The sequence below is a fragment of the Gymnodraco acuticeps genome, unplaced genomic scaffold (genome assembly GCF_902827175.1).
Source record: "Gymnodraco acuticeps unplaced genomic scaffold, fGymAcu1.1, whole genome shotgun sequence".
NCBI classification, from domain to species: Eukaryota; Metazoa; Chordata; class Actinopteri; order Perciformes; family Bathydraconidae; genus Gymnodraco; species Gymnodraco acuticeps.
In genome coordinates, this window is record NW_022991233.1 from 5611 (window position 1) to 33397 (window position 27787).

General features: G+C 42.3%; 1 protein-coding gene across 2 annotated transcripts; it reads right to left on the reverse strand.

The window, feature by feature from the left end:
* tmem71 (transmembrane protein 71) lies at nt 1–27511 on the reverse strand. Of its 2 annotated transcripts, none has more exons than XM_034239436.1 (11): nt 27336–27511; nt 14475–14548; nt 13127–13189; nt 12086–12128; nt 10529–10735; nt 6577–6833; nt 5510–5695; nt 5099–5165; nt 4830–4891; nt 3718–3767; nt 1–3628 (listed from the first exon to the last, which is right to left on the reverse strand). In XM_034239436.1, exons 3-11 carry the CDS (start codon nt 13155–13157, stop codon nt 3605–3607), a joined length of 927 nt encoding a protein of 308 aa, XP_034095327.1. In that variant the 5' UTR covers nt 13158–13189; nt 14475–14548; nt 27336–27511; the 3' UTR covers nt 1–3604. The 2 variants fall into 2 exon arrangements, with proteins under 2 accessions (XP_034095327.1, XP_034095328.1); XM_034239437.1 differs by having other exon boundaries at nt 27243–27511.
* Nucleotides 27512–27787: the final 276 nt, after the last annotated feature.

Here is a 27787-nt window from a genome sequence, read left to right on the forward strand (position 1 = left end):
TCTGTCTTTACGCTGTATTTATTTATTTGTAACAGGATTAAATGGATGGTAAACATCATTTAAATTCACATAAAATAGAACATTTCCAGCTTAACTGGTAAATATCTGACAATTTGCAAAATACTGTGAAAATGAGACCTTTAAACGCAGCGCCATCAACAGGCCGACAAGGGCCACTACTACTCATAGAAATCACTTTAGAGTATTTACTGATTTTAATGCAGTAAAACACTGAAGGAAGGCATATTGGTAACAAATTCATCACTTAAATGCCTTTATTTTAATGTAATATCTAGTTTGTGCCTCGTTTAAAGTTGTTTTCACAGTTTTCTGACTTGTATAACATTCAAACAATGAAATAAAACAGATATAATAAGTTTCTTCACAAGCAGAATATAACATTTCCACCTTTGGAAAAAAGTGCAGTCAATGGAAAGAAACATTGATATATGTATATATATTTATAACACAATGAACAATAGATGTCACACATCAGAGCTTATCTCAAGGTTTGATTCATCCAGAAAATTCATATTAAAATGAGTTTCTGTCACAGAAAGGCTTTTGCAGTATATTCAATATTTGACACCACATCGTAAAAGTCTATTATATAAAAAACACATTTAAAATTGGTCATTTAAAGCTGCGTCAAAATGCTTCCAACCACCAGAGGGAAGCTGAGCAAGCATCGCATATTACATTATTTCCGAGCGACTTTTGTCTCCATATGATGAATTTAAGTCCAATTTTCGCTCGTGTTTGGGCTCCACCACCTCCTAAAAACACTTCCAGCTCATATTATCAACAATGAACCCCCTATAAAGGTCGCTTAAAATATTCTTTAAGCAGCTGGGGGTCATTACACAGTGCATTCTAATAACACATTCATAATTGCAGCTTTAAATGCCAAACAACGCAGAGCAGTATCACAAATATCACTAATAAAGATTGATTTTTGTTAATTTGATTTACCCACTCGTCGTATTTCTACACATTTGGCACTTTGCGTTAATAAAACACACATTATTCTAGATTTACACTGAATAAAAAGACCATTAAACAACCAGTCACACCAGCATTATCAACTGTAGTCCTAAATATGAATACCTTTGTGTAACAGAACGTAAAATGCAACGATATTAACAATCCAGTAACTCCTATTTGACTTGATTATCAGACTGTTAAAACTACATATCAAATGTTTTCAATTCATTCAAAGACATTTTGAACATTTAGATTCTTCGAAACACAAACTCTTGGCATACTTTGAGGTCCAAACATGATTTAAAATTGAATAAAAATAAGCTTTATAAAGTCGAAACCTTATAAAGCTACCGTACTTTGTTTTTCTTTACATTTAATAGCCGCACTTCTTTTCCCGATGAACACACCTATTCTTGTTTTCCTCCAGAGCGAGACCACGTGATTATTTGTAAATGTATTCAACATGGCCAGTGGTGGAATGTACATTTACTCAAGTGCTGTACTTCAGTATGATTTTGAGGTACTTTACTTGAGTATTTGTTTTCATCCCAACTATTATTTGTTACATTTACAACATATTTTTTGTTTTGAGATCTTAAAACTGTCCTTAGACCCCACCGTGCAGGATAAATCAAACAATTCATCTTTATTTTAACACTGTTTCATGTTTTTAGCAGCTATGTAGCTTTAAAGGGGTCCTACTCTGCTTTTTGGGGTTTCCTTCCCACCTCTCACAGAGTGTCCTATAGGTTTTAGTGCATGTAAACGGTCTGCAAAGGCGAAAATCCCTGTGTTCCCTATAGAACAAAATCCTCCATTTGACTTGTTTGTTTACTTCCGGAACAAAGTGACATCACTATGGAATACTTGCACTCCTATTGGCTCTCCAACACATTGTACGTGATAGGTTAAGGGGCGGGACATCTCAAAGCTGTTGACCAATCACAACAGAGAGTCACAGTAGAGGCACTAAATACTACTATGAGCAGAATAAGGCCTCTTTAAACCTTCCCTGTAATAGTTTCTGTCTGCACTGCTGGCTGATATTAAAAGGCACTTATCAGCATTAGAGTTTCACACCAAAACTTGATTATTTCATATTTAAAATACAGAGGTCTTTTACGGTACGTCCACACGGTTCCGTCGCGTTGAAGCTTGCCGGTGGGCGTGTCTGGTGCACGACCAACAACCAATCACATTAATCTCCCTCCCCGGACATACAAGCACGCGGTTTGATTGGCTAGAGCTTGTTCTGGCATATGATTCGATTGGCTGGCACTTCCGTCGACGCTTGAAAAGTTGAACTTTCGAAGCGAGCGACGGAGGCAAAGCGACGGAACCACAATGCAGTTCGGCAACGCGTGACGTCCCCCCATTCAAAGTGAATGGGAAGCGTCTCCGTTGAAGCACGCGACGCTGCCGTGTGGACGTGCCATAACTGTTAAAGCTGCACAAATAAGTGGATTTATTTAATCCTCTGACGGTTTCAATCAAGTTTACTTTCGATTAGTTTTAACAATCAGTACGAATGAATCTGTAGATGTAAACAAACTAAACATATCTTTATCATGCTGCATTTTATAACCTGTTTCCCGCTCCTGTGCCACAGAGGTTGCTGTGGTGGACAATGGGGCCCTCAACTGCTGCCCCTCAACCTCAGCATTAACGCTCTCCCTGGCCTGGCTTCTGACAACGTCTACATATAACATGGGCTGGGCGTTGCAGTGTAGCAGGGGGCTTAGGGGCTGTCTGTAAAGCTAGTAGACCCTGTGCTTCAGCAGATAGGTTACCTGGCTATCTGACGTCACTCCTCCAGAACACTGCATATACGTGCAGAATAGCTCTCGGGGAGGGTACTGAATAAATACATATATATTGCAGCAAACCACTTTCTTTGTCAGAAATCTTTCTAGGAAATCAGAAATTCAAAATGGAATCTGAGCTTTGATGTAAAAGGAGCAATGCTTTGAATGTGTATCTCTTGATTTTGGAATGAAACTAACAAAAAGCACTTTTTCTTCCAGGTAGATTTTCAGATTTTTTGTTTTTCTTTAATAAAAAATATTTTGAAAAGAAGTGAGGCTTCACCTGAATGTGTTCACTTTGGACATCTCAAACAGCCAAGCTCACCTGTCATCAATGATAGATACACTTACAGTATTTCAAAAATACATCAGGTTGTTTTTTTATATTCAATATATATTTTAAAGCTAAACTACAATAACTTGTGTCACCTTGTGAATGAGCTCCTTCAGATTTATAGCACCAAACGCGTCGTCGGATTCGTCTTTTAAACTCATTTCCTGTTCAATTTATTTTTTAAATCGCAGGAAACTTTAAAAAGCCATCAGGAAAAATCGTAACAAATAGCCCGCACGTTTTGCATTCGATTCAAAGGTTGAATGTATAAAAAGCGTTCGATTTACTTTAAGTTTTTCTTGACACTTCTTACTTGGTTCTACTTTCAGAACGTTTTCATTATCAGCCAGAGCTTCAGCGTTTGCTGTGAAATGTTTTCCGGAGCTCACGGTCACTTCTATCGAACATGCAGACGGTGAAATGTTAAATATGTTTCTACACCTTTCTTCCAGTTTCACATCGCAGAGGAACGGACGCTGCTTTACTCGTTTCTTGATGTGATGTCCTGAAAAACAGAATTCAATTAGTAGTCGTTGTTATTTCCACGCGAACAGTCGACATAATTAAAGAAAATGTATTTAATTTCAGACTCACCTCTGTCTTCGCCCTCCTCCACTCGCCCAGCGGACACGATTTTGTCAAGACTGATACAAAAAAAATAATTTAACACATAATTTGTAACGTGAAAATACTCTGATACAGGTACCATATTATTTAACGGTCAACTACTATGCTTTATACACTTCCTCATGTCTCTTCTACATCAACATGTGTCCGCTCTTCTACCATTAGCCAATCAGCAACCAAGGTAACCCCCCCCCTCAGAGGGGCGTGGGGAGGGGCTCCTTGTTTTCATCTCAAGCAGGGGGGTCAAACTCAAACACACAGTGGGCCAAAAATGGCAACGCGGAGGGCCGGACTGGTTCAATATTTATTGCAGAACTTATTGAAATGAACTTGTTGCACATATTAAACCTGGAACTAACAAGGCTTAAATGATTGCCTATAAAAACAACATGAAACGTTAAATAATCAGTTGCATTCATTTCTTATGGCTCTATCTGCAGCTTTTCCAGACTCATTTCTTATGATCACATTTTCCCACAGGCCAACAACAGCTTCAACAAAACTATTCCCCTCAGAGAGAAAACCAAACATGCCCTGTTGTCCTGAGAGAAAGTGCAGAAGGAAGCATCCATTGAACTCAGTGTGCTGCTCTGTGATGCTAGCTCAGATACTTGGCATCTCATCTTGGGAGCAAGGTCATCAATGTTTGGGCTCAGGCTCTGAGCTGAGGAGACCCTCAGGATGGAGTGAAGGTGTGCAATATACCGGAGGGCCAGATCTAATGGTAATTAAAAATTATCCTGCGGGCCGAAATTAAATCCACCACGGCCCTGATTTGGCCCCCGGGCCTTGAGTTTGACACATGTGCTCTAAAGTAACAGACAGAGAATCAGCACTTTGGAAACAGGGCTGAAACAGAGGGGATTATGGGTAATGCTGCAATGATCTGTTTGGTGTTTCAGCCAATCAGAGACAGGCTCTGGATATATCTGAGACCTGTGATATATTGATGATAAAGAGGATAATAGGAGACCTTTAAGTAAAAAGGTATAACATATGTTCCAGCCAGATTTAATGTTTTGTTTTATTCAACCCTAAATTAAGTCTCATTTACGTGCAAAATATGTTAAACAACTTACGCATAAATGATGTGATCATCACAAACACAGTAGACGTGACGGTGGCGCTCCACAAAAGACACCTTTAGGGAGACGGAAAAAAAAAACATGAAACACATTTTATTGTTAAACCAAAAAACCATTATATTGGATTTTAAGACTAAAAATCGAATGTCACACAAGTGCTGTCTTTTTCAAAATATCTGCATATATATTTAAATAAATAAGTATGTTTTACACAGATTTGCATTTGAAAATATAAAAAATGATGCTGAGAAATAGAGATTTACCCCGAGTATAGAGCGGTGAAGAGGAAGAGGGTGAAGATGAAAAGGAGGAGGGCCTTCATCGTTAAACCTGAAACACAAATACAGACAAACACATTAATGATGAGATTAAACATTAGATTTTTTGTAATTTCTAATAATATTTGAAATACAAAACTCTCTTTATCCAATTTTTTTTAAATCGTATCGAAAGAAATGGTTGTAAAGTAATAAAACAGGTTGAAAGGCAAGCTATGTTTATTTATAAAGCGCATTAAAACTCAAGGAATGTAATTAAACACATTCAAATATTCAGATAAAGTGCAACAGAAACACAAAATGACATTTAACCACATTTAGTGATTTAAAAAGCCAAGAAAATAAAAAAATACTTTTGCTATTGGCACTCTGGTTATTTAGAAGTGTTTCAGTTACCTGTGGGCTCAGGTGAGGCCGGACAGCAGCTATTAGTGTAGAAGGGTGAAGGAGGCGGGACTTCAGAGAGGCCGCCCAGTGATTGGGTAAACTTTGATTGACAGATCTCAGAGCAAATCTCCTCTTGGATGAGAATCTTAGGGGGCGGGGCCACTTTGTCAGGAGGGGGCGGGATCTCAGTGTGGTCTGAAAGACAGAGAAAAAAGTATAAATATATTTTAAGTGCAATAGAGCTCAGTGTAGCAAACTGTAAGAAAGAAAAATTAGGAGGTTAAAGTATCCAGTATAGGCTATAGTGGTGCCCGTCACTACTGCTAAGCTAAAGGTGGCTAATGTTTGGCTATAAAGGAACTTCAGCACAGTCACATGACTTCACGTCACCACCGCTAAGCTAAAGGAGGCTAATGTTTGGCTATAAAGGAACTTCAGCACGGTCACATGACTTCACGTCAGCACCGCTAAGCTAAAGGGGGCTAATGTTGGGCTATAAAGGAACTAGAGCACGGTCACATGACTTCACCACCGCTAAGCTAAAGGGGGCTAATGTTGGGCTATAAAGGAACTAGAGCATGGTCACATGACTTCACGTCACCACCGCTAAGCTAAAGGAGGCTAATGTTGGGCTATAAAGGAACTACAGGACGGTCACATGACTTCACGTCACCACCGCTAAGCTAAAGGTGGCTAATGTTGGGCTATAAAGGAACTACAGCAAGGTCACATGACTTAACGTCACCACCGCTGAGCTAAAGGCGGCTAATGTTGGGCTATAAAGGAACTACAGCACGGTCACATGACTTAACGTCAGCACCGCTGACCTAAAGGCGGCTAATGTTGGTAACCATTGACCTCCAGACCAGGGGACAGGAAGTTATACATTTCAAACAAAAATAGATGAAGTTCAGAAAATAATACCGAACTTTTTGTGCTAATTAAAATGGATATCTGGAACAAGTAGAGTTTGTGTTGCATAGAAGAAGATGGATGTTACATCGTGGAGACTTTAATCTTTAATTTGTGAGAACCTTTCAATCTTAAATCTCAGCAGTGAATCCTGGATCTGTTACCGTAGCTGAAGCTGCGGCTGTCCTCCAGCTCGGTGCTGTTCAACCACGTCTTCTTGTCCCGGCTGCTCCGGGCCTGGTCCAGATCCAGATCTAGATCCAGGTCCATATCCAGGTCCAGGTCTTGTTCCTGGTTCTGTGCGGTACCGAAGACGCCTCTAAAGACCTTTTCGTCCAGCCACGACTGACAGCTCTCCGTCACGTCGCTCAGCAGGCGAGCCAAAGAGCCTCGAGGACGCCGCCGCCGCCGCCGGAAAATCCTGAGAGAAGAAGAAGAAGAAGAAGTGAACTCGAGCACCAATGATCAGCAGAGAGGGCAAAAGTACACATCCTTTACTCAAGTAGAAGTACAGATCGGGCCCGGCGCCACGAGGGGGCATTGCCCCTTCACTTTGAGCATCATTCATCCATCAAAAAGTACAATAAATGTCACAATTATTAAATAACTTTAAATAATTATTTTCCCCAACACACGTTACTATGTGTGGATCAGATATGTGGGCCGGCAGTCAAGCAAGGTGTAAACAAGCCTCAACCCCAAGTGAGCTGTAGTCTTAATGTTAGCGTGTGTGCTAGCTGTAAACACAGTCGGATGGGTGACCAAAACGTCCCCGTTTTCCGGGCAGAGTCCCCGTTTTCGGTGGCCGGTACCCGGTTGAAACTCCCGAAAATGTTCCCGTTTTTTAACGTGCGTTAAAAAAAAAAAAAAGCAAGGTGAAATCAAATGTTATATGTCAGTAAAAACAGAGTAACAGTGTTGTGCCTGTTTGTAGCGTTAGCGTATTTCTTCTTCTACTACTTCTTCTTCTTTTTTCTTTAATGGCGAATCGCTTCCACTTGGAGCATATATCGCCACCTACTGTTGAGTTATTAAATGTTCATATTAAATCCTTGTCCTCAGACCAGTGTTTTTGAGGAACTTGAAGATCAGCTTGTTGACTTCATTTCTTGATTTACTTTCGTATATTGACTTGAAATCCATGTCCTTGATGTTGAGTTGTTCCAGTGCAGTTTTCAGAATGAGTCTGTTATAATCCGGGCAGCTAAAAAATACATGATGTAATTTTTCTCTCCAATTTCCGGCGCCCCCGATGGGTTGATGCGCCCTTAGCATTCGCCTATACTGCCTATGCCAAGGGCCGGCCCTGGTGAAAACAATATGACATCAACAAAAAATAAGACAGACAACTATTATTAAAGATCAGAGGAAAAGAACAGAACGAGAGGGGTAAATCCGGAATAAAAATAAAGAAGCAAAGAGATTGTAGAGCAGTGAGAAGGAAAAAAGCTTGGTGTGTCAATTCATTACATTGCCAGTATTTTTCGTTGTTGTAAAAAAAAAATCGCCCCCTCTGATTTTTTAACAGCCCCCTCAGTAATTTCATCCTGGAGCCGGGCCTGGTACAGATACTCATGTTTAAAAATACTCTGGTGAAAGTAGAAGTACTGACTAAACTTCTTTACTCAAGTCAAAGTAAAGAACTTTGAAATGTACTTCAGTAAAAAGTACCCATAACTAGCAGCTGCTTTAAAGAGTACCTGACCTCCCTTTATATTAATAGAACAATAATGTCATTGTTAGCTAATGAATGTTTCCATGCTGAACAACGGCAACATGACAACGTTTCCATTGGTCCCTCTTCTTTAGAGAAGACCAGGAAATGATGGATCCACGGATCGTGTTCAAATCAATAGGCACGCAATGACTCTAAAGAATAATGATCACGCATCAAACACACATTCAGACTAAAGGAACCAGCTGTTTGGAAAATGAGAGAAGTAGAAAGTACAAGTATTTGAGTTCAACATGTGAGAAGTAGAAAGTACAGGTATTTGTGTTCAACATGTAAGAAGTAGAAAGTACAGGTATTTGAGTTCAACATGTAAGAAGTAGAAAGTACAGGTATTTGAGTTCAACATGTAAGAAGTAGAAAGTACAGGTATTTGAGTTCAACATGTAAGAAGTAGAAAGTACAGGTATTTGAGTTCAACATGTAAGAAGTAGAAAGTACAGGTATTTGAGTTCAACATGTAAGAAGTAGAAAGTACAGGTGTTTGAGTTCAACATGTAAGAAGTAGAAAGTACAGGTATTTGAGTTCAACATGTAAGAAGTAGAAAGTACAGGTATTTGAGTTCAACATGTAAGAAGTAGAAAGTTCAGGTATTTGAGTTCAACATGTAAGAAGTAGAAAGTACAGGTATTTGAGTTCAACATGTAAGAAGTAGAAAGTACAGGTATTTGAGTTCAACATGTAAGAAGTAGAAAGTACAGGTATTTGAGTTCAACATGTAAGAAGTAGAAAGTACAGGTATTTGAGTTCAACATGTAAGAAGTAGAAAGTACAGGTATTTGAGTTCAACATGTAAGAAGTAGAAAGTACAGGTATTTGAGTTCAACATGTAAGAAGTAGAAAGTACAGGTATTTGAGTTCAACATGAGAGAAGTAGAAAGTACAGGTATTTGAGTTCAACATGTAAGAAGTAAAAAGTACAGGTATTTGGGTTCAACATGTAAGAAGTAGAAAGTTCAGGTATTTGGGTTCAACATGTAAGAAGTAGAAAGTACAGGTATTTGTGTTCAACATGTAAGAAGTAGAAAGTTCAGGTATTTGTGTTCAACATGTAAGAAGTAGAAAGTACAGGTATTTGTGTTCAAAATGTAAGAAGTAGAAAGTTCAGGTATTTGGGTTCAACATGTAAGAAGTAGAAAGTTCAGGTATTTGTGTTCAGCATGTAAGAAGTAGAAAGTACAGGTATTTGGGTTCAACATGTAAGAAGTAGAAAGTTCAGGTATTTGGGTTCAACATGTAAGAAGTAGAAAGTACAGGTATTTGAGTTCAACATGTAAGAAGTAGAAAGTACAGGTATTTGAGTTCAACATGTAAGAAGTAGAAAGTACAGGTATTTGAGTTCAACATGTAAGAAGTAGAAAGTACAGGTATTTGGGTTCAACATGTGAGAAGTAGAAAGTACAGGTATTTGGGTTCAACATGTAAGAAGTAGAAAGTACAGGTATTTGGGTTCAACATGTATGAAGTAGAAAGTACAGGTATTTGAGTTCAACATGTGAGAAGTAGAAAGTACAGGTATTTGAGTTCAACATGTAAGAAGTAGAAAGTACAGGTATTTGAGTTCAACATGTAAGAAGTAGAAAGTACAGGTATTTGAGTTCAACATGTAAGAAGTAGAAAGTACAGGTATTTGGGTTCAACATGTAAGAAGTAGAAAGTACAGGTATTTGGGTTCAACATGTAAGAAGTAGAAAGTACAGGTATTTGAGTTCAACATGTAAGAAGTCAAAGTAAAAAGTCGTCAGAAAAATAAGTAGTGGAGTAAAAATGTACTTAAGTACAGTAACAAAGTATTTGTACTCCCGTCTTGGTGTAGCTCATTAGAATGACCTAACTGAAGTATTTCAAGGTCTGGCTGCTGAGAATGAGCTCATTGTTGGAAACACCCTTCATGTCGTTTCATACACTGGTCAACACTTTGCTTCCCTGACATAACTTCCTTCAGACTAGTGGAAAGAAAACACCTAAACCCACATCCAGGAGGTTATTTTCCTCACTCTGTCTGTTTGTGTCTGCAGATTTCTCCTAAATGTAACCAACTGTAAGCATTACATAGTGTCTCATTTGCATATGTAATCATCACATTGTGTTACATGGGTTTGTGTGCATGTAAATGGTCTGTTTCTCTGAGTTGCTCTGCTATGGACTCGCACTAATGTACATTTCTCAAAGTTATTGCTGTGACTGTTATTTTGCATATATTGATTGTTGTGTATTTATTTATGTCTTAATGTGTGCATATAGGATATACATATTTTTATATATATTTGTATATATCTTTGTTATTGTATTCTGGATTGTGGGAAACGGTATTTCGATCTCTCTGTCTGTACACACAAACTGAAAGATTGACAATAAAGTTGACTTTGAGTTTCTGTCCCACCTGACGAGGTTCTCCTTGTAGGAGACGCTGGTCTTGCAGGGAGTCAGAGAGACGTTCCCCTTCTCGTCCCAGGAGAAGCTGTCCTCCGTCACGCTGTAGTATCCGTTGGTGAGCAGGCGAGGCGAGCGGCGGCAGGAGCTCGGGTCGCCGTCCAGAGACGAGTAACAAACGTACGAGGAGTCGGGAGAGAGCAGAGACACGTCCAGGCTGAGGAGACATATTAAAGAGAGACCGTTAATAATCCAGTTTCCAGCTTAGTAAATGTTGAGTAACCCAACGTTTTATGTTAGAAATGGAGAGTAGGGTCTCCAGCACATAGAAACTGCCGGATGCTAACCTGCACATGTAGCATAAGAAGCTTTAATTAGCATTATAACCTATGCAGACAATAGCTACACACATGTCCAGGCTGAGCACGTTCAAAGAGAGTCCATTAGTGTCAGCATCAGCTATAAAATACATTTAGCTGCACTTTTATCCAAAGCGAACCATCAAGATTCAAACTAAGGACGACAAGAACAGTGCTGACTTATTTACTTCAACAAGCAACACCATACTAAGTGCTAAGTGAAACTCTTAAGTGCTACCTTTTAAGCAAATGGTTGTTTACAATGGGAAACACAGGAGAAACCATAGTTCTGTGTATATATATATATATATATATATATATATATTCTGTATATATGTTGGACTTTGGGTTGTTCGAACCCAGAGTGATAAACTGAACGAAACAACATTCTCACCCGGACATTGGATAATAATTCCCTGAGCAAAAGGTGCTTTCTGGCTTTCCCTCGGCGGCAGTTTTATTACGAGTTCAAATGTATGTTTTATTTCGCTGCTACATATACTGTACAATCAGGGTAATAATTGGACACTGGATATTGTGTTGGAGTTCAAAATACGGCACGAGTGTTAATCTAAATAATAATTATATTAAATATTATAAATATTCTTGATTTATTTGAGTCTTTTTATGTTTTTGGTTCGGTTCCCATATCAAAATGTCTCCACGCTGGTGAGAAAAACTTTATTTTCTGACTTAAACCTGGAAGAAGTTTCTGTGCTTCATTAGTTGTTTTAGCAAAATAGCCTTAAAGGGCTTTGAGGTCGTCGGCTGATCAGCTGGTAGTCCCAAGATCAAATAAAAAGACCAGGGGAGACCGAGCGTTCTCAGCGGTAGCCCCCAGGCTCTGGAACGACCTGCCCCCTCGTGTCAAATTGTCGCCCACCCTTGAAGCTTTTAAGTCCCGCCTAAAGACCCACCTCTTTCCCCTCGCTTACCAGTCAGTCTGAGCTGTGTCTTACCTGTGTGTATGCCTTTACTGTCTGTCCATAGCCTTTATGTGCCTTGTATTTATTCTTATGTGTGCTTTTTATCTATTCGTGTAACATTATATTATATTATAATGTTATGTTCATTGTGAAGCACTTTGGCAAACCCTCTGTTTTTAAACTGTGCTATATAAATAAAGTGGATTGGATTTAAACACATATTTATATATTTAACACTTAAAATAAATGAATACATGTTAGAGAAGCAGATCTTTTTTGTACCTCTGACAGGAGTGACCCCGTAGCCTTCGTTTAATCGGTGAACCTGGAAAACAGATACCAGAAGAGATAGATTTACACACCGCTGCACACACAGCTGATGCAACATGTGTGTGTGTGTGTGTGTGTGTGTGTGTGTGTGTGTGTGTGTGTGTGTGTGTGTGTGTGTGTGTGTGTGTGTGTTTTCTTTCTAAAAAAAGACGACTTGTCTTCTATCAGTTTGCGTTCCTGAGTGCCGACACCTCTTGAGTAAATTCTCTCTGGTGATAACCCTCTGCAGGAATGTGACTCTGAGAGGTCTCTGTTGTCTTCAAGATCATTCATAAAACCAAACGACAGCAAAGACACAAACAGAGGAGGCAGTACGACACAAATGCACTCCTTCAGGTGAATGTGTACAGGTAGTGTAACAGCATTTATATGCAATGTCTTTTCAAGAAGAGGATTTGTACTGAACAACAGGAGGCATCTGCCCTCAGGATCATCACAGCATTTCTCCGCCAGAATGTCCTCACAGCTGTTTTCAAAGCAAGGTTCCTCACAAGTATAGCAAAACAATGTGTGTGTAATACAATAATAATGTAATATAAGGTAATACAATAAGGTTAATCTTGTTAGACAGCATTAAGGCACATTCACAACAGCAAATGTTTGGAGATATATATCAATTTTCTTTTTGGTAAGGTTTTGTTTCTGCCTCTTTACCGAGTTGATAACATAATAGTGAGTGTGTGTGTGTGTGTGTGTGTGTGTGTGTGTGTGTGTGTGTGTGTGTGTGTGTGTGTATGTGTGTGTGTGTGTGTCCATATTGTTGTGTTGCTGCACCTTCATTTAATCTACGGGGATCAATAAAGGTTTCTTTCTTATCCTATCTTAAGTGAGGAATAACCAAAAGGTCCTCACAGAACGAGTTGTTTTCCAAAACATGGTCCTCACAACTACAGCAAAACAATAGGTGTGTGTGTGTGTGTGTGTGTGTGTGTGTGTGTGTGTGTGTGTGTGTGTGTGTGTGTGTGTGTGTGTGTGTGTGTGTGTTTGACATACTTGTCACAGCTCCAGAGAAGAACAGAGACATGTTTGTCTGCAGCCGAGCGTCTTTTTGTGGATCTGTGAAAGAAACCAGAAACACAAAACCGGGTCAAAAAACTAAACAAAAAACAATAATAATGTTTTAGTCCGTCTCTATCGTCTCGACTCTGCCTGTGGTTCATACTGGGAACATACATCTCTAAAAACACAAATATAGGGTTTTATTTTTATACCAAAGTCTCAGTTATTTCAATAAGCAGCCGAAGAAATCATAAACCCGGCACCGGCTGAGAGAAAGAGCAGCCATTTCTTTCTTACGGTCAAAAAATAACAAATAAACAAAGATGGAGTCCGTCTCTAAACACTAACGTCTCGACTCGTCTGTGGTTTGAAAGCACAGATATTCTCTCAGTTAGCTCATAATGTTAACAACAAACAAGAGGAACGTTTGTTAGGGACTATTTTCAGTGCCGGAGGAATCTACACTTTGTGCTCTGAGTGTGTCAGCAGGACAGTGTGTGTGTGTGTGTGTGTGTGTGTGTGTGTGTGTGTGTGTGTGTGTGTGTGTGTGTGTGTGTGTGTTCATGATAATAGAACAGTGTGCCTCACTAGTTGTGTTTATATGTAGGTACATGTAAATGGACTGTACTCGTATCAAAGTTAAGAACATGAGTTAACTGTCTGCGACGTCTGAATTCATCCCATGTATCAAATACAACATCTTTCCACAGGGACAAAAACTAATCTAAATCACCTTGACATATGTGGAAGGAAGTTTAGCTTGGGTTTGAATTGTTGTTCACGAAAATTGACATATTTTCAGAGCAGAGATTTGACTTTAAGACTCCTTGAAAACCTGCAGACCAAGTGTTTCAATATAAAAGTATACATTGTGCCGTCGTGTTGTACTATGGACGTGTGTATGTCGTCGCTTCAAAATGTGCTTCAAAATAGGAAAATATGTGAATGCAAACACGCCTCTCTCTGTTGGGTCGATCAGAACCAGGTTTATTGCCATGCAGGTTTATCCATCCAGGTCAGGCACTTAGCTTTGAGGTTCAGTGATGTCAACAGAAACATTAGAGTGTACGGAAACAAGAGGAGGAGCAAGAGAAGAACAATATTACAACTGAGTACAGTGAGATCATGACGAAGTACAGTTTATTAGATTTTAAGAAAGACATTAGAGCAGGTTTTCAGACGATACAAGGTAATAACATGCTTCCTTCCTCCTTGTGTTTAACTTCTGAAACTCTCCAGAGCCTCAGATCAGCTGTCAGAGCACAGAGGGAGTAACGGACACAAGCCTCGATGAGATAATAAACGCGAGGTTTTATAAACGCACACAGCAGGAGGGTTTTACCTTCAGACGTCCTGCACAAACACCGTCTGCTTTCCTTCAGTGGTTCCGTGTGTCTGGTGATCTTCTCTCACATCCTGCAGCAGAAGAAGAAGAAGAAGAACAGACCAGCGGTTAGCGGTGAGGTCATGTTTCCTGTTAACCCCCGAGCTGCCGGAGGAGTCTAACATGCAGTCACAAGATCTGTGTGACTGCATGAGGATCCAGTTGTTAGTCAGACCCAACGTGGGAAATACATTAAAAGATTAAGAAGTGTAGACTCTACCAACTTCAATATGTGGAGATCCTGCAACAGGTCCTTAGATTTTGAGTTAATTAAAGAGGCCCTATTCTGCTTTCTATTGTTATACGTGTTTCAAAGAGGACCGTGCATACAAATACATTCATCTCAGAGAAGAGAGGAGATGAATGATGCCAGATGAATATTCCCATCTGCAGTCCTTAGGCAGGTACACAACAATCAGCAAGCACCGCATCATCTCAGTATCACACAAACCATTACAACATGGTTTAAGTAGTCCTGTGGTGTTGCCTCTCCTCATAGTGTCATATAGGTTTTAGTGCATGTAAATGGTCTCCAACGGCTAAAATCCCTGTGTTCCCTTCAGAGGGAGTTTTTATTGTATATGTGGATCACAGATTAAGGACATGTTTCAATGTGTATTGTGTACTATACTGATAATAAGGACACACTATCTTACTCTCACGTACTTTACTTGTAATGTTCCACAAGATACAATGCAACATCCTAGCCACGCTAACTTGAGAACTGACGCTCATGCCTGGGCTGTACCTGAATATCAGAATATTCGTTCGTTGCAGTGCTATTCGGGTTTCAATTTCGTTATTCGGATTTTCGTTTTTTGAATGTATTGAAATCTCCAATATCAACGTAAGAGCTTGTGCCTCTCCGGGGGGTGCTAACACTTAACCATAAACGTTATCGTTTACTTTCTCCGTCTTTATATGTAGATATTACTTTTTCTCCGTTAATCTCCGTCACGTTGTTTCCATAGCAACAACAACTTCCTGTCAACAGCGCTAGCTCTCCTTCAAAATAAAAGCATGTCCATAAATAGGAAGCCAAGCCAAATTACACTTAAGACATTTACAAATGCAACGAAAGTAACAAACACAATGCGATATCCTTTTCAATTTCAAAGAACACAAATTGGGTTACATTAACAAATAACTATAAAACAACAATACTGTAGAATAACAAAAGAATGCCGTGAATAAAACCGAAACACACGTGTTGAAGCGGTTCGCGAAATGTTTTCCTCAAATACTTCCTTCTTTTAGTCAGTACAAAGAATCTGACACCATTCTGTTGAACGAGAGACAAAAGAAGTGGGTCAGCGACTGCAAACAGAGACCCTCTGTTACAGTGTGTGTGTGTGTGTGTGTGTGTGTGTGTGTGTGTGTGTGTGTGTGTGTGTGTGTGTGTGTGTGTGTGTGTGGTGTGTGTGTGTGTGTGTGTGTGTGTGTGTGTGTCCTTTGTTTGAACTGAGGAATGCTCTTCGTGGTTTGAACGTTAACGGTCACTGAGTGTTGCACCAGAACAACTCTTTACTCTACAGTGTGTGGTGTGTGTGTGTGTGTGTGTGTGTGTGTGTGTGTGTGTGTGTGTGTGTGTGTGTGTGTGTGTGTGTGTGTGTGTGTGTGTGTGTGTGTGTGTGTGTGTGTGTGTGTGTGTGTGTGTGTGTGTTTCCGGTCACTGGAGAGTAAAAATAAACTTCCTGGAGAAGTTCCTCTTTGCATGAGTTTGTATACAAATGACACACATCACTCCGGAGAGTCTTTTTCAGGACCGTCAGAAATGTGAATGCCTTGTTGATTTTGACTTTTTATGTTATTATTATTATGTATTTCTTTTGTTTCCAATTATTATTATTATTATTGTTATTATTATTATGCAAGGTGAAATGAATATACCTTTTATATGTTATATTATCTACATGCATGACCTTCAGAAATGCACCTAAACAAAGGTAAAGATTTTAATAATTTAGGGAAATACTTATATGTATACTTTATATAAAAACGCTGCACTAGGTCAGACACCAGAGGAGACTGTGAGGTCCAGCGCAGACGGACCACTTTGGGACTAAATGTCCTCTCCATTAAGGACAGCTCTTTGTGGAACAGCCTCCCTGAGATACGGGATCATCCCACTCTCAATGGGTTCAGAGGTCAACTCAGAGAACGGATGAGAAACAAGCAGACGTGCAATCACCGCTAACTGCCCTTTAACTCATGGGTATCTCCTCTTGCCCTTTAACACAGGGGTCTCTCCTCTTGCCCTTTAACACAGGGGTCTCTCCTCTTGCCCTTTAACTCAGGGGTCTCTCCTCTTGCCCTTTGACACAGGGGTATCTCCTCTTGCCCTTTAACACAGGGGTATCTCCTCTTGCCCTTTAACACAGGGGTATCTCCTCTTGCCCTTTAACACAGGGGTATCTCCTCTTGCCCTTTAACACAGGGGTATCTCCTCTTGCCCTTTAACTCAGGGGTATCTCCTCTTGCCCTTTAACACAGGGGTATCTCCTCTTGCCCTTTGACACAGGGGTATCTCCTCTCCTTTAACTCAGGGGTATCTCCTCTTGCCCTTTGACACAGGGGTATCTCCTCTCCTTTAACTCAGGGGTATCTCCTCTCCTTTAACACAGGGGTCTCTCCTCTTGCCCTTTAACAAAGGGGTATCTCCTCTCCTTTGACACAGGGGTATCTCCTCTCCTTTAACACAGGGGTCTCTCCTCTTGCCCTTTAACACAGGGGTATCTCCTCTCCTTTAACACAGGGGTATCTCCTCTTGCCCTTTAACACAGGGGTATCTCCTCTTGCCCTTTAACACAGGGGTATCTCCTCTTGCCCTTTGACACAGGGGTATCTCCTCTACTTTAACACAGGGGTCTCTCCTCTTGCCCTTTAACACAGGGGTATCTCCTCTCCTTTAACACAGGGGTATCTCCTCTACTTTAACACAGGGGTCTCTCCTCTTGCCCTTTGACACAGGGGTATCTCCTCTCCTTTAACACAGGGGTCTCTCCTCTCCTTTAACACAGGGGTATCTCCTCTCCTTTAACACAGGGGTCTCTCCTCTTGCCCTTTAACTCAGGGGTATCTCCTCTTGCCCTTTAACACAGGGGTCTCTCCTCTTGCCCTTTAACACAGGGGTATCTCCTCTTGCCCTTTGACACAGGGGTATCTCCTCTTGCCCTTTGACACAGGGGTATCTCCTCTCCTTTAACACAGGGGTATCTCCTCTTACCCTTTGACACAGGGGTATCTCCTCTCCTTTAACACAGGGGTATCTCCTCTCCTTTAACTCAGGGGTATCTCCTCTCCTTTAACACAGGGGTCTCTCCTCTTGCCCTTTAACACAGGGGTATCTCCTCTCCTTTGACACAGGGGTATCTCCTCTCCTTTAACACAGGGGTCTCTCCTCTTGCCCTTTAACACAGGGGTATCTCCTCTCCTTTAACACAGGGGTATCTCCTCTTGCCCTTTAACACAGGGGTATCTCCTCTTGCCCTTTAACACAGGGGTATCTCCTCTTGCCCTTTGACACAGGGGTATCTCCTCTCCTTTAACACAGGGGTCTCTCCTCTTGCCCTTTAACACAGGGGTATCTCCTCTCCTTTAACACAGGGGTATCTCCTCTTGCCCTTTGACACAGGGGTATCTCCTCTCCTTTAACACAGGGGTCTCTCCTCTCCTTTAACACAGGGGTATCTCCTCTCCTTTAACACAGGGGTATCTCCTCTTGCCCTTTAACTCAGGGGTATCTCCTCTTGCCCTTTAACACAGGGGTCTCTCCTCTTGCCCTTTAACACAGGGGTATCTCCTCTTGCCCTTTGACACAGGGGTATCTCCTCTTGCCCTTTGACACAGGGGTATCTCCTCTTGCCCTTTGACACAGGGGTATCTCCTCTTGCCCTTTGACACAGGGGTATCTCCTCTTGCCCTTTAACACAGGGGTATCTCCTCTCCTTTAACACAGGGGTCTCTCCTCTCCTTTAACACAGGGGTATCTCCTCTCCTTTAACACAGGGGTCTCTCCTCTTGCCCTTTAAACACAGGGGTATCTCCTCTTGCCCTTTGACACAGGGGTATCTCCTCTTGCCCTTTGACACAGGGGTATCTCCTCTCCTTTAACACAGGGGTATCTCCTCTTACCCTTTGACACAGGGGTATCTCCTCTCCTTTAACACAGGGGTCTCTCCTCTCCTTTAACACAGGGGTATCTCCTCTACTTTAACACAGGGGTATCTCCTCTTACCCTTTGACACAGGGGTATCTCCTCTCCTTTAACACAGGGGTCTCTCCTCTCCTTTAACACAGGGGTATCTCCTCTCCTTTAACACAGGGGTCTCTCCTCTTGCCCTTTAACACAGGGGTATCTCCTCTTGCCCTTTGACACAGGGGTATCTCCTCTTGCCCTTTAACACAGGGGTATCTCCTCTCCTTTAACACAGGGGTATCTCCTCTTGCCCTTTGACACAGGGGTATCTCCTCTCCTTTAACACAGGGGTCTCTCCTCTCCTTTAACACAGGGGTATCTCCTCTCCTTTAACACAGGGGTATCTCCTCTTGCCCTTTAACACAGGGGTATCTCCTCTCCTTTAACACAGGGGTCTCTCCTCTCCTTTAACACAGGGGTATCTCCTCTCCTTTAACACAGGGGTATCTCCTCTTGCCCTTTAACACAGGGGTATCTCCTCTTGCCCTTTGACACAGGGGTATCTCCTCTTGCCCTTTGACACAGGGGTATCTCCTCTCCTTTAACACAGGGGTATCTCCTCTTGCCCTTTAACACAGGGGTATCTCCTCTCCTTTAACACAGGGGTCTCTCCTCTCCTTTAACACAGGGGTCTCTCCTCTTGCCCTTTAACACAGGGGTATCTCCTCTTGCCCTTTAACACAGGGGTCTCTCCTCTTGCCCTTTAACACAGGGGTATCTCCTCTTGCCCTTTAACTCAGGGGTATCTCCTCTCCTTTAACTCAGGGGTATCTCCTCTCCTTTAACACAGGGGTATCTCCTCTCCTTTAACTCAGGGGTATCTCCTCTCCTTTAACACAGGGGTCTCTCCTCTTGCCCTTTGACACAGGGGTATCTCCTCTTGCCCTTTAACACAGGGGTCTCTCCTCTTGCCCTTTAACTCAGGGGTCTCTCCTCTCCTTTAACACAGGGGTATCTCCTCTTGCCCTTTGACACAGGGGTATCTCCTCTACTTTAACACAGGGGTCTCTCCTCTTGCCCTTTAACACAGGGGTATCTCCTCTCCTTTAACACAGGGGTATCTCCTCTTGCCCTTTGACACAGGGGTATCTCCTCTCCTTTAACACAGGGGTCTCTCCTCTCCTTTAACACAGGGGTATCTCCTCTCCTTTAACACAGGGGTCTCTCCTCTTGCCCTTTAACTCAGGGGTATCTCCTCTTGCCCTTTAACACAGGGGTCTCTCCTCTTGCCCTTTAACACAGGGGTATCTCCTCTTGCCCTTTGACACAGGGGTATCTCCTCTTGCCCTTTGACACAGGGGTATCTCCTCTTGCCCTTTGACACAGGGGTATCTCCTCTTGCCCTTTGACACAGGGGTATCTCCTCTTGCCCTTTGACACAGGGGTATCTCCTCTCCTTTAACACAGGGGTCTCTCCTCTCCTTTAACACAGGGGTATCTCCTCTCCTTTAACACAGGGGTCTCTCCTCTTGCCCTTTAACACAGGGGTATCTCCTCTTGCCCTTTGACACAGGGGTATCTCCTCTTGCCCTTTGACACAGGGGTATCTCCTCTCCTTTAACACAGGGGTATCTCCTCTTGCCCTTTGACACAGGGGTATCTCCTCTCCTTTAACACAGGGGTCTCTCCTCTCCTTTAACACAGGGGTATCTCCTCTCCTTTAACACAGGGGTATCTCCTCTTACCCTTTAACACAGGGGTATCTCCTCTCCTTTAACACAGGGGTCTCTCCTCTCCTTTAACACAGGGGTATCTCCTCTACTTTAACACAGGGGTCTCTCCTCTTGCCCTTTAACACAGGGGTATCTCCTCTTGCCCTTTGACACAGGGGTATCTCCTCTTGCCCTTTGACACAGGGGTATCTCCTCTCCTTTAACACAGGGGTATCTCCTCTTACCCTTTGACACAGGGGTATCTCCTCTCCTTTAACACAGGGGTCTCTCCTCTCCTTTAACACAGGGGGTATCTCCTCTACTTTAACACAGGGGTATCTCCTCTTGCCCTTTAACACAGGGGTATCTCCTCTCCTTTAACACAGGGGTCTCTCCTCTCCTTTAACACAGGGGTATCTCCTCTCCTTTAACACAGGGGTATCTCCTCTTGCCCTTTAACACAGGGGTATCTCCTCTTGCCCTTTAACACAGGGGTATCTCCTCTTGCCCTTTGACACAGGGGTATCTCCTCTCCTTTAACACAGGGGTATCTCCTCTTGCCCTTTGACACAGGGGTATCTCCTCTCCTTTAACACAGGGGTCTCTCCTCTCCTTTAACACAGGGGTCTCTCCTCTTGCCCTTTAACACAGGGGTATCTCCTCTTGCCCTTTAACACAGGGGTCTCTCCTCTTGCCCTTTAACACAGGGGTATCTCCTCTTGCCCTTTAACTCAGGGGTATCTCCTCTCCTTTAACTCAGGGGTATCTCCTCTCCTTTAACACAGGGGTATCTCCTCTCCTTTAACTCAGGGGTATCTCCTCTCCTTTAACACAGGGGTCTCTCCTCTTGCCCTTTGACACAGGGGTATCTCCTCTTGCCCTTTAACACAGGGGTCTCTCCTCTTGCCCTTTAACTCAGGGGTCTCTCCTCTCCTTTAACACAGGGGTATCTCCTCTTGCCCTTTAACCTCTTAAAGCCGGCCCCCTCGATACCGGGTGGAAAAACACATCACTGCAGGAGACAGCGTCTGGTGGCTTCTTAATATTTAAAAACCTATGAATGTCTTATACTCAAATAACGGGAAAAAAACTCAGCAACCTAATGATATGAGCCATTTTTACCGAAACAAAACACAAGTCTCACAAGAAGCGTTAGCATTAGCCCTTAGTGAAAACAGGCTGATGCTACTTCCGGTCTTAACTAGCAAAAACGATATTTAAAACTTAATATTTTCTGCACAAACTACATACCAGCTGAAAGCTGATACTCCACAGATTATGTTTATATAAGTATCATCACTGTAGGACACAAACTCACTGAGATAGCAGCCAGAACAGAGCAAGAAAACAACAACAGTGTTCTAAAGCATAACAATAATTATGTTTTACCGTTGGTGTTTTGTGATCAAAAGTCGTGTTCAAGGGAATAAAAACGCTCCTCAAGGTTAATCCAATGTCACTTAGTCACTTTAGAATTGTTCCTGATAATCCATCATTACATTCATGGCCGCATCGTAGGTATAAAGTTTTGCAGTCCGGGGTTTGGCTTTCTCACGTGCTGTTTACGCGAGCCTCTCTCTCCTTGAAGTAAGTGTTTAGCGGCGTTTACTAACTCCCCCTCGATTCTATTGGCTCCAAAGTTTCAAAAAAGGTGTCAATCTCCCAAATCGACCTATGGGTTCCAGAGATAGGATCCTGCGTAGTATGAATAATGCCAGCAGCGGTTGCTTTACGCACAGACGGAGCAGAAGCAGCCGCACAACCGCTCCAGCACAGCAGCAACGATATGGGCATAGATATGTCTCATAATTATTTGTGTGAACATAAAAATAATTTGTGTGTAAATATGTGATTTGTAAATGTAAAACAACATCCACAAATGCATTTAAAAGATTTGCAAACTCACAAATACATTTGCAAGTGTAAAACGGATCTGCAAATACGCTAAATATGTTCACAAATAAAAAAAAGATCTGTGAATATCTCTTTAACATTTACACCTTTCGATCAGGCATTTGTGAATCCATTTTGTATTTGTGGACCAAAAATGCGCTTGCGGATCTCAAATCTCTGTTCGCGGATCGTCTTTTTACACACACGGAATTTTGAGACATATTTTCCGCCGGTCTCGGCTATACTGCTCCCCCGGGACCCGAAAGTGGCGTATAGCCTGCACTTCAACATCAACGAAAGTGCTCGATATATGCTATATTGAATCAATAACACAAACTAACTGTATCACTATAACATGATGATGATGGTGATGGTGATGAAGAATGCATCTAAGGTTCCGCTGTTCATTATATACAAACACAAGCATTAACAAACCATCATGCTCTTACTTTGAAATCATGCGGAAAATGTCGCCCAATCAGCAGGCCATCACGTGGTTTCCGAAAATAACCGAGTGACACGAGTAGATTTTAGCCGAGAGAGACCGGCGGAAAATATGTCTCAAAATTCCGTGTGTGTAAAAAGACGATCCGCGAACAGAGATTTGAGATCCGCGAACAGAGATTTGAGATCCGCAAGCGCAGTTTTGGTCCACAAATACAAATTGGATTCACAAATGCCTGATCGAAAGAGTGGAAATGGTAAAGAGGAATATTCCCAGATCTTTTTTTATTTGTGAACATATTTAGCGTATTTGCAGATCCGTTTTACACTTGCAAATGTATTTGTGAGTTTGCAAATCTTTTAAATGCATTTGTGGATGTTGTTTTACATTTACAAATCACATATTTACACACAAATTATTTTTATGTTCACACAAATAATTATGAGACATATCTATGCCCATACAACGAACACAGCGAACAGAGAACACAGCGAACAGAGAACACAGAGACAACAGCAGGCAACCCTGATTATGAACTTCAGGAAAGGTATGTACTCTCTCTGTTTGTATCTATTAGTTGTGTATTTAATGTAATCTATAGTCATTCCACACTCGCAAAATACAAAATGGACGCCGCTTTGTTGTTGTAGCGTTATCGTTCCGTGAGAAACTAAAACAATGGCAACATCACGTTGGTGAACGTATAAATAGATTAATTGTATTTCGTGACTATAACACGGCAGTATATAAATAAAGCTGTATTGTATATCAACCCAGTATATATATATATATATATATACATATATAGACTATATATATATATATATACATATATACACTGTTATTCCACACACGCCAAATGTAGTTCTACAGACATTGACTAACAGCAGTTTATAAATAAAGCTGTATTGTATATCAGTCTATATATATATATACTATAGCGTGTGTAAAATAACAGTATACATATATATATATACTATAGCGTGTGTGAAATAACAGTATACTGTGGTGACCACCTATTTAACCACTGGGACATAATTCAAACTTGGAACTACAGTTGCGGTTATTGTTCCCACACGGACATGTTATGGGTTACCTATAAATAGTGTGTACCCTCTTGGCTCTCTCTTCTTGTCGACCCGGGCTGCGACCCGACAACATGTCCTTTGCAGCTTGTGAATAAATCACTATTCTTGCACCTTCCTTGCACCGCCTCTGACTCCATATCTCTCGGCACTACACTGGTGACCCTGATACGTCTTGAGAAGTTTCCGGGACGGAGCCGAACACGGCAAAAGGAACTCGAGTTCCTTTCCTCGAAATGCCGGGGGTTTGATTGGAGACGTCCGTGGCTGCCACCGGCACGCGGACTGAGGCTCGGTGCGCGCTCTCCGAAGAAGGCTGGAGACGTTTGCTCGCCGTTCCCCCCCGCATTCGGGCTTTCTATCCAAACGGGGGGGACAATGCAACGACCTGCTGGGTCGACCAGCACCCCATTGCTACCTCGTGGGTTTGTTCTTCGGGGCGTGCGGCTGCACGTCCCGGCTGCTAACCACGTGGGCTAACGACGGCTAGTGCTAACGGCTATCAGCCCTTTTGAGTTTTTTTTTCTTTCTTTCTGGTGCGGAGAGGAGGTTCGACCAGCCGGTTGACCTCATGTGGGACACTCTCCACATTTTTCACCACCTCCACGGTGGTTCCCAGACGCCACCTCAACAGTTTCCATCGACGCCTGGGTGGTGCACTCCTGGACCCCGTCTCGCCTCGACGGTTTTTGGACGTCGCCCATGCTGCAATCGGCCCGTGGGGTGGCGCGCTCCGGAGCCTGTCTGGCCTCTTCTGCCTTCCGGGGATATCCAGACGCCACTCACGTTCATCGGCGCCTGGGTGGCGCACTCCTGGACCCCCTCTCGCCTCGACAGTTCCGGACGTCGCCCATGCTCCATCGGCCCTTGGGTGGCGCGCTCCGGGACCCTGTCTGGCCTCTCCTGCTTCCCGGGGATGCCTCAGCGCCTGCTGAGGACTTCATGCCCGCCGTCGTGGCACGTCTGCCTGCGGCCGGGTTGCGCTCCTTCCTCCCGGGGGGACTGCTCCTCTCTTCCGGGGATACCTCGACGCCTGCCGAGGACTTCGTAGCCCACCGCCGTTGTGCGTCCTGCCTGCGGCCGGGGTTGCGCTCTTTCCTGCTGGGTTCTCCGCGACACCTTACTGCGGCCCCCTTACGACGCCCCGCCCCCCGGTGTGGGTGCCCTCGCCCTCGTTAGGGGCCCCTGCCCTCTCCTGCGCTCCACCTTTCGTGGCCCGGTCCTCACCTGCGGCCCCCACCCTCCTCGGCCCTTGTGGTGCTTCCTCCACGGACGTGGGGATAAATATTTTTTTTGCCATGTTTGAATTCTGGGGGGGCTTGTGTGGTGACCACCTATTTAACACTGGGACATAATTCAAACTTGGAACTTACAGTTGCGGTATTGTTCCCACACGGACATGTTATGGGTTACCTATAAATAGTGTGTACCCTCTTGGCTCTCTCTTCTTGTCGACCCGGGCTGCGACCCGACAACATGTCCTTTGCAGCTTGTGAATAAATCACTATTCTTGCACCTTCCTTGCACCGCCTCTGACTCCATATCTCTCGGCACTACAATACACACATATATATATATATATATATATATATATATATATATATATATATGTGTATACTGTTATTTCACACACGCTAAATGGAGGAATTATTTCTGATTTGAGTTACATTTTTGAAAGAATAATCCAGTGAAGTAATCAAAGTAATTGTTTTTTCCACATTTGTTTTCACAGTGATGAAGACAAGTATTAAATGGCTTCTGGATCACAGCCATCAACATCTGCCTCATCCGAGCTACGACGTGCATCAGATCAGCATACAGTTGCCCCAGAGCCATCAACATCCAAGCTACGCCGCCGGACGTCTACACCAGTACTAACTCAGCCTCCCTCTGCATCTTCTGATTCAGTGGACAGACTGTCGGGAGGAAAGTGAAACGGGCTGGTGTGTGGCAGACTAAGGTTGTTACCGTTCCTGACGCTGTGATGGACTACAACAGAAGCATGGGCTGCGTGGATGTGTCCGATGCTTTGATTGGGTACTACAGCGTTCACCACAAAACCATGAAATGGTACAAGACCTTTTTTTTTACCATTTTCTGGACATTGCAGTGGTGAACAGCTTCCTTCTCCACAAGGAGCTGCACAAGATGAGGGGTGACCCCGGCAGGACGAAGCCACACACCCAGAAGTCCTTCAGGGAGCAGCTTGCTGCAGACATGAGGGGTGAAGTCCCTGCAGCACCACCACCGCGCTCAGGAGGTGCTCTGATGCTGGCAACACAACAGTGAAGACCTATCTTGCCCTTTATATATCGCTGCTACATTGTACTGCCATGTGGTAAATACTTGTGTATGATGCTCTTGCTCTTTCTGCATATCATGTATTTGTTTTTGCCATGTTTATAAATGTCATGTTCTTAAATGTTTGAGGGACTGCGGATGGAAATGAGCTCATATTCATATTTACGCTTGATGCATTTTTTTGTTTTATGTGTTCATTAATGTCCCTGCCAAAAAACGATTAAATGAAAAGAAACAAAATCAAGATTATTATGGAAAAGAATGTCCATTTAGTGGGGGTCATTTAATTTATTTATATAGATTTTAAAATCACAAATGAACTTAATATTCCAAACGTGTGAAGGAATGATTCATATAGTTTTGTGTATAGTTATATATTATTATTTTCCTGTTCCCTTCAGGGCTTTATAACAGGATTACATTTATTCATTTATTGAATCCCCTTCCTCAGATGTGTCTCCCCCCCCTGTTTCCCAGAATGCCTTGCAGCAGCAGCAGTCTGTTGGAGCTGATGATGTTGGAGGAAAACGCGTCACAGGAAACACACATTACACACTTACACTCACACACACACACACACACACACACACGCACACGAAGCATCTCTATAATACTTTTCACTCTGGTAATCGTGAATATTAAATAATTATCAGATTGTATTTGCAGCTTTAAAAAATAAATAATAATAGCACTAACAAGGACATACAAAAGGAACTAAGGAAGGATACAAGGAAGGACTTTAAGAAGGATATACAAAGGACTGAAAACAAACTTTAGGGAAGGAGAGAAGGATATAAAGGAGATGAAGAAGGACACTTGAGTCGAGGATTATGAACCTTTATTGACTTGAGGGACGCGGACGATATCTGGAAATATGTATTCTTATATTAATAAAAACAGCTTAAAATAAGTGGAGACTTGCATTTCTCATTACGAAAGTAACTTTAAAAAATAACTCAAAAGATGTTTGTTTTAGTATCATGAAGCCAGATTATTCCAGTTACTTAAACCTGTCATAAAACCTTTTAATATTTAAATGTTGACTTCAGCAGGAAAAATAAGAAAAGAATAACATGCATTTCTCATAATAAACACAAGGGAGTAACTCCGAAAAATACCTGAAATACAATCAAATCAAATTAAATAATGTACCTTTGAGACCAGAAGCCCCACATGTATCAGTGTTTCTACATGTTCTCCTCAGCAGTGCAGAAACCAGACAAAGAAATAACGAGCTGGACTCACCGTCTGTGTTCCTGCACCGGAAGTGGAGAAGAAACCCCTTTCCTCTCCTGGCAGAACGCGTTTAATCCTCTTCTTATGTTTCCTGGGTTTGAAGGCTTTTTAAATCCTAAATTGTCGTTGAATCAGAAAAACCTGAAGAGAGACTCGCAGCTGTTTCTGAGCCTCGCCCACATTCAGGGAACACCGGAAGCACACAACAACAGGACTCATGGATTTTCAGAGTAAAATCATGAGGAAGAGGAAAATCACTTGGATTTAACTATTTACTGCAGGGTCACAATCACACACTCACACACACACACACACACACACACACACACACACACACACACACACACACACACACACACACACACACACACACACACACACACACACACGTTGTGTACGTTTTTAAATATGTAACTCCTGATGTTTTTTTATAAATATAATAATTTTAATTAGATTGTATT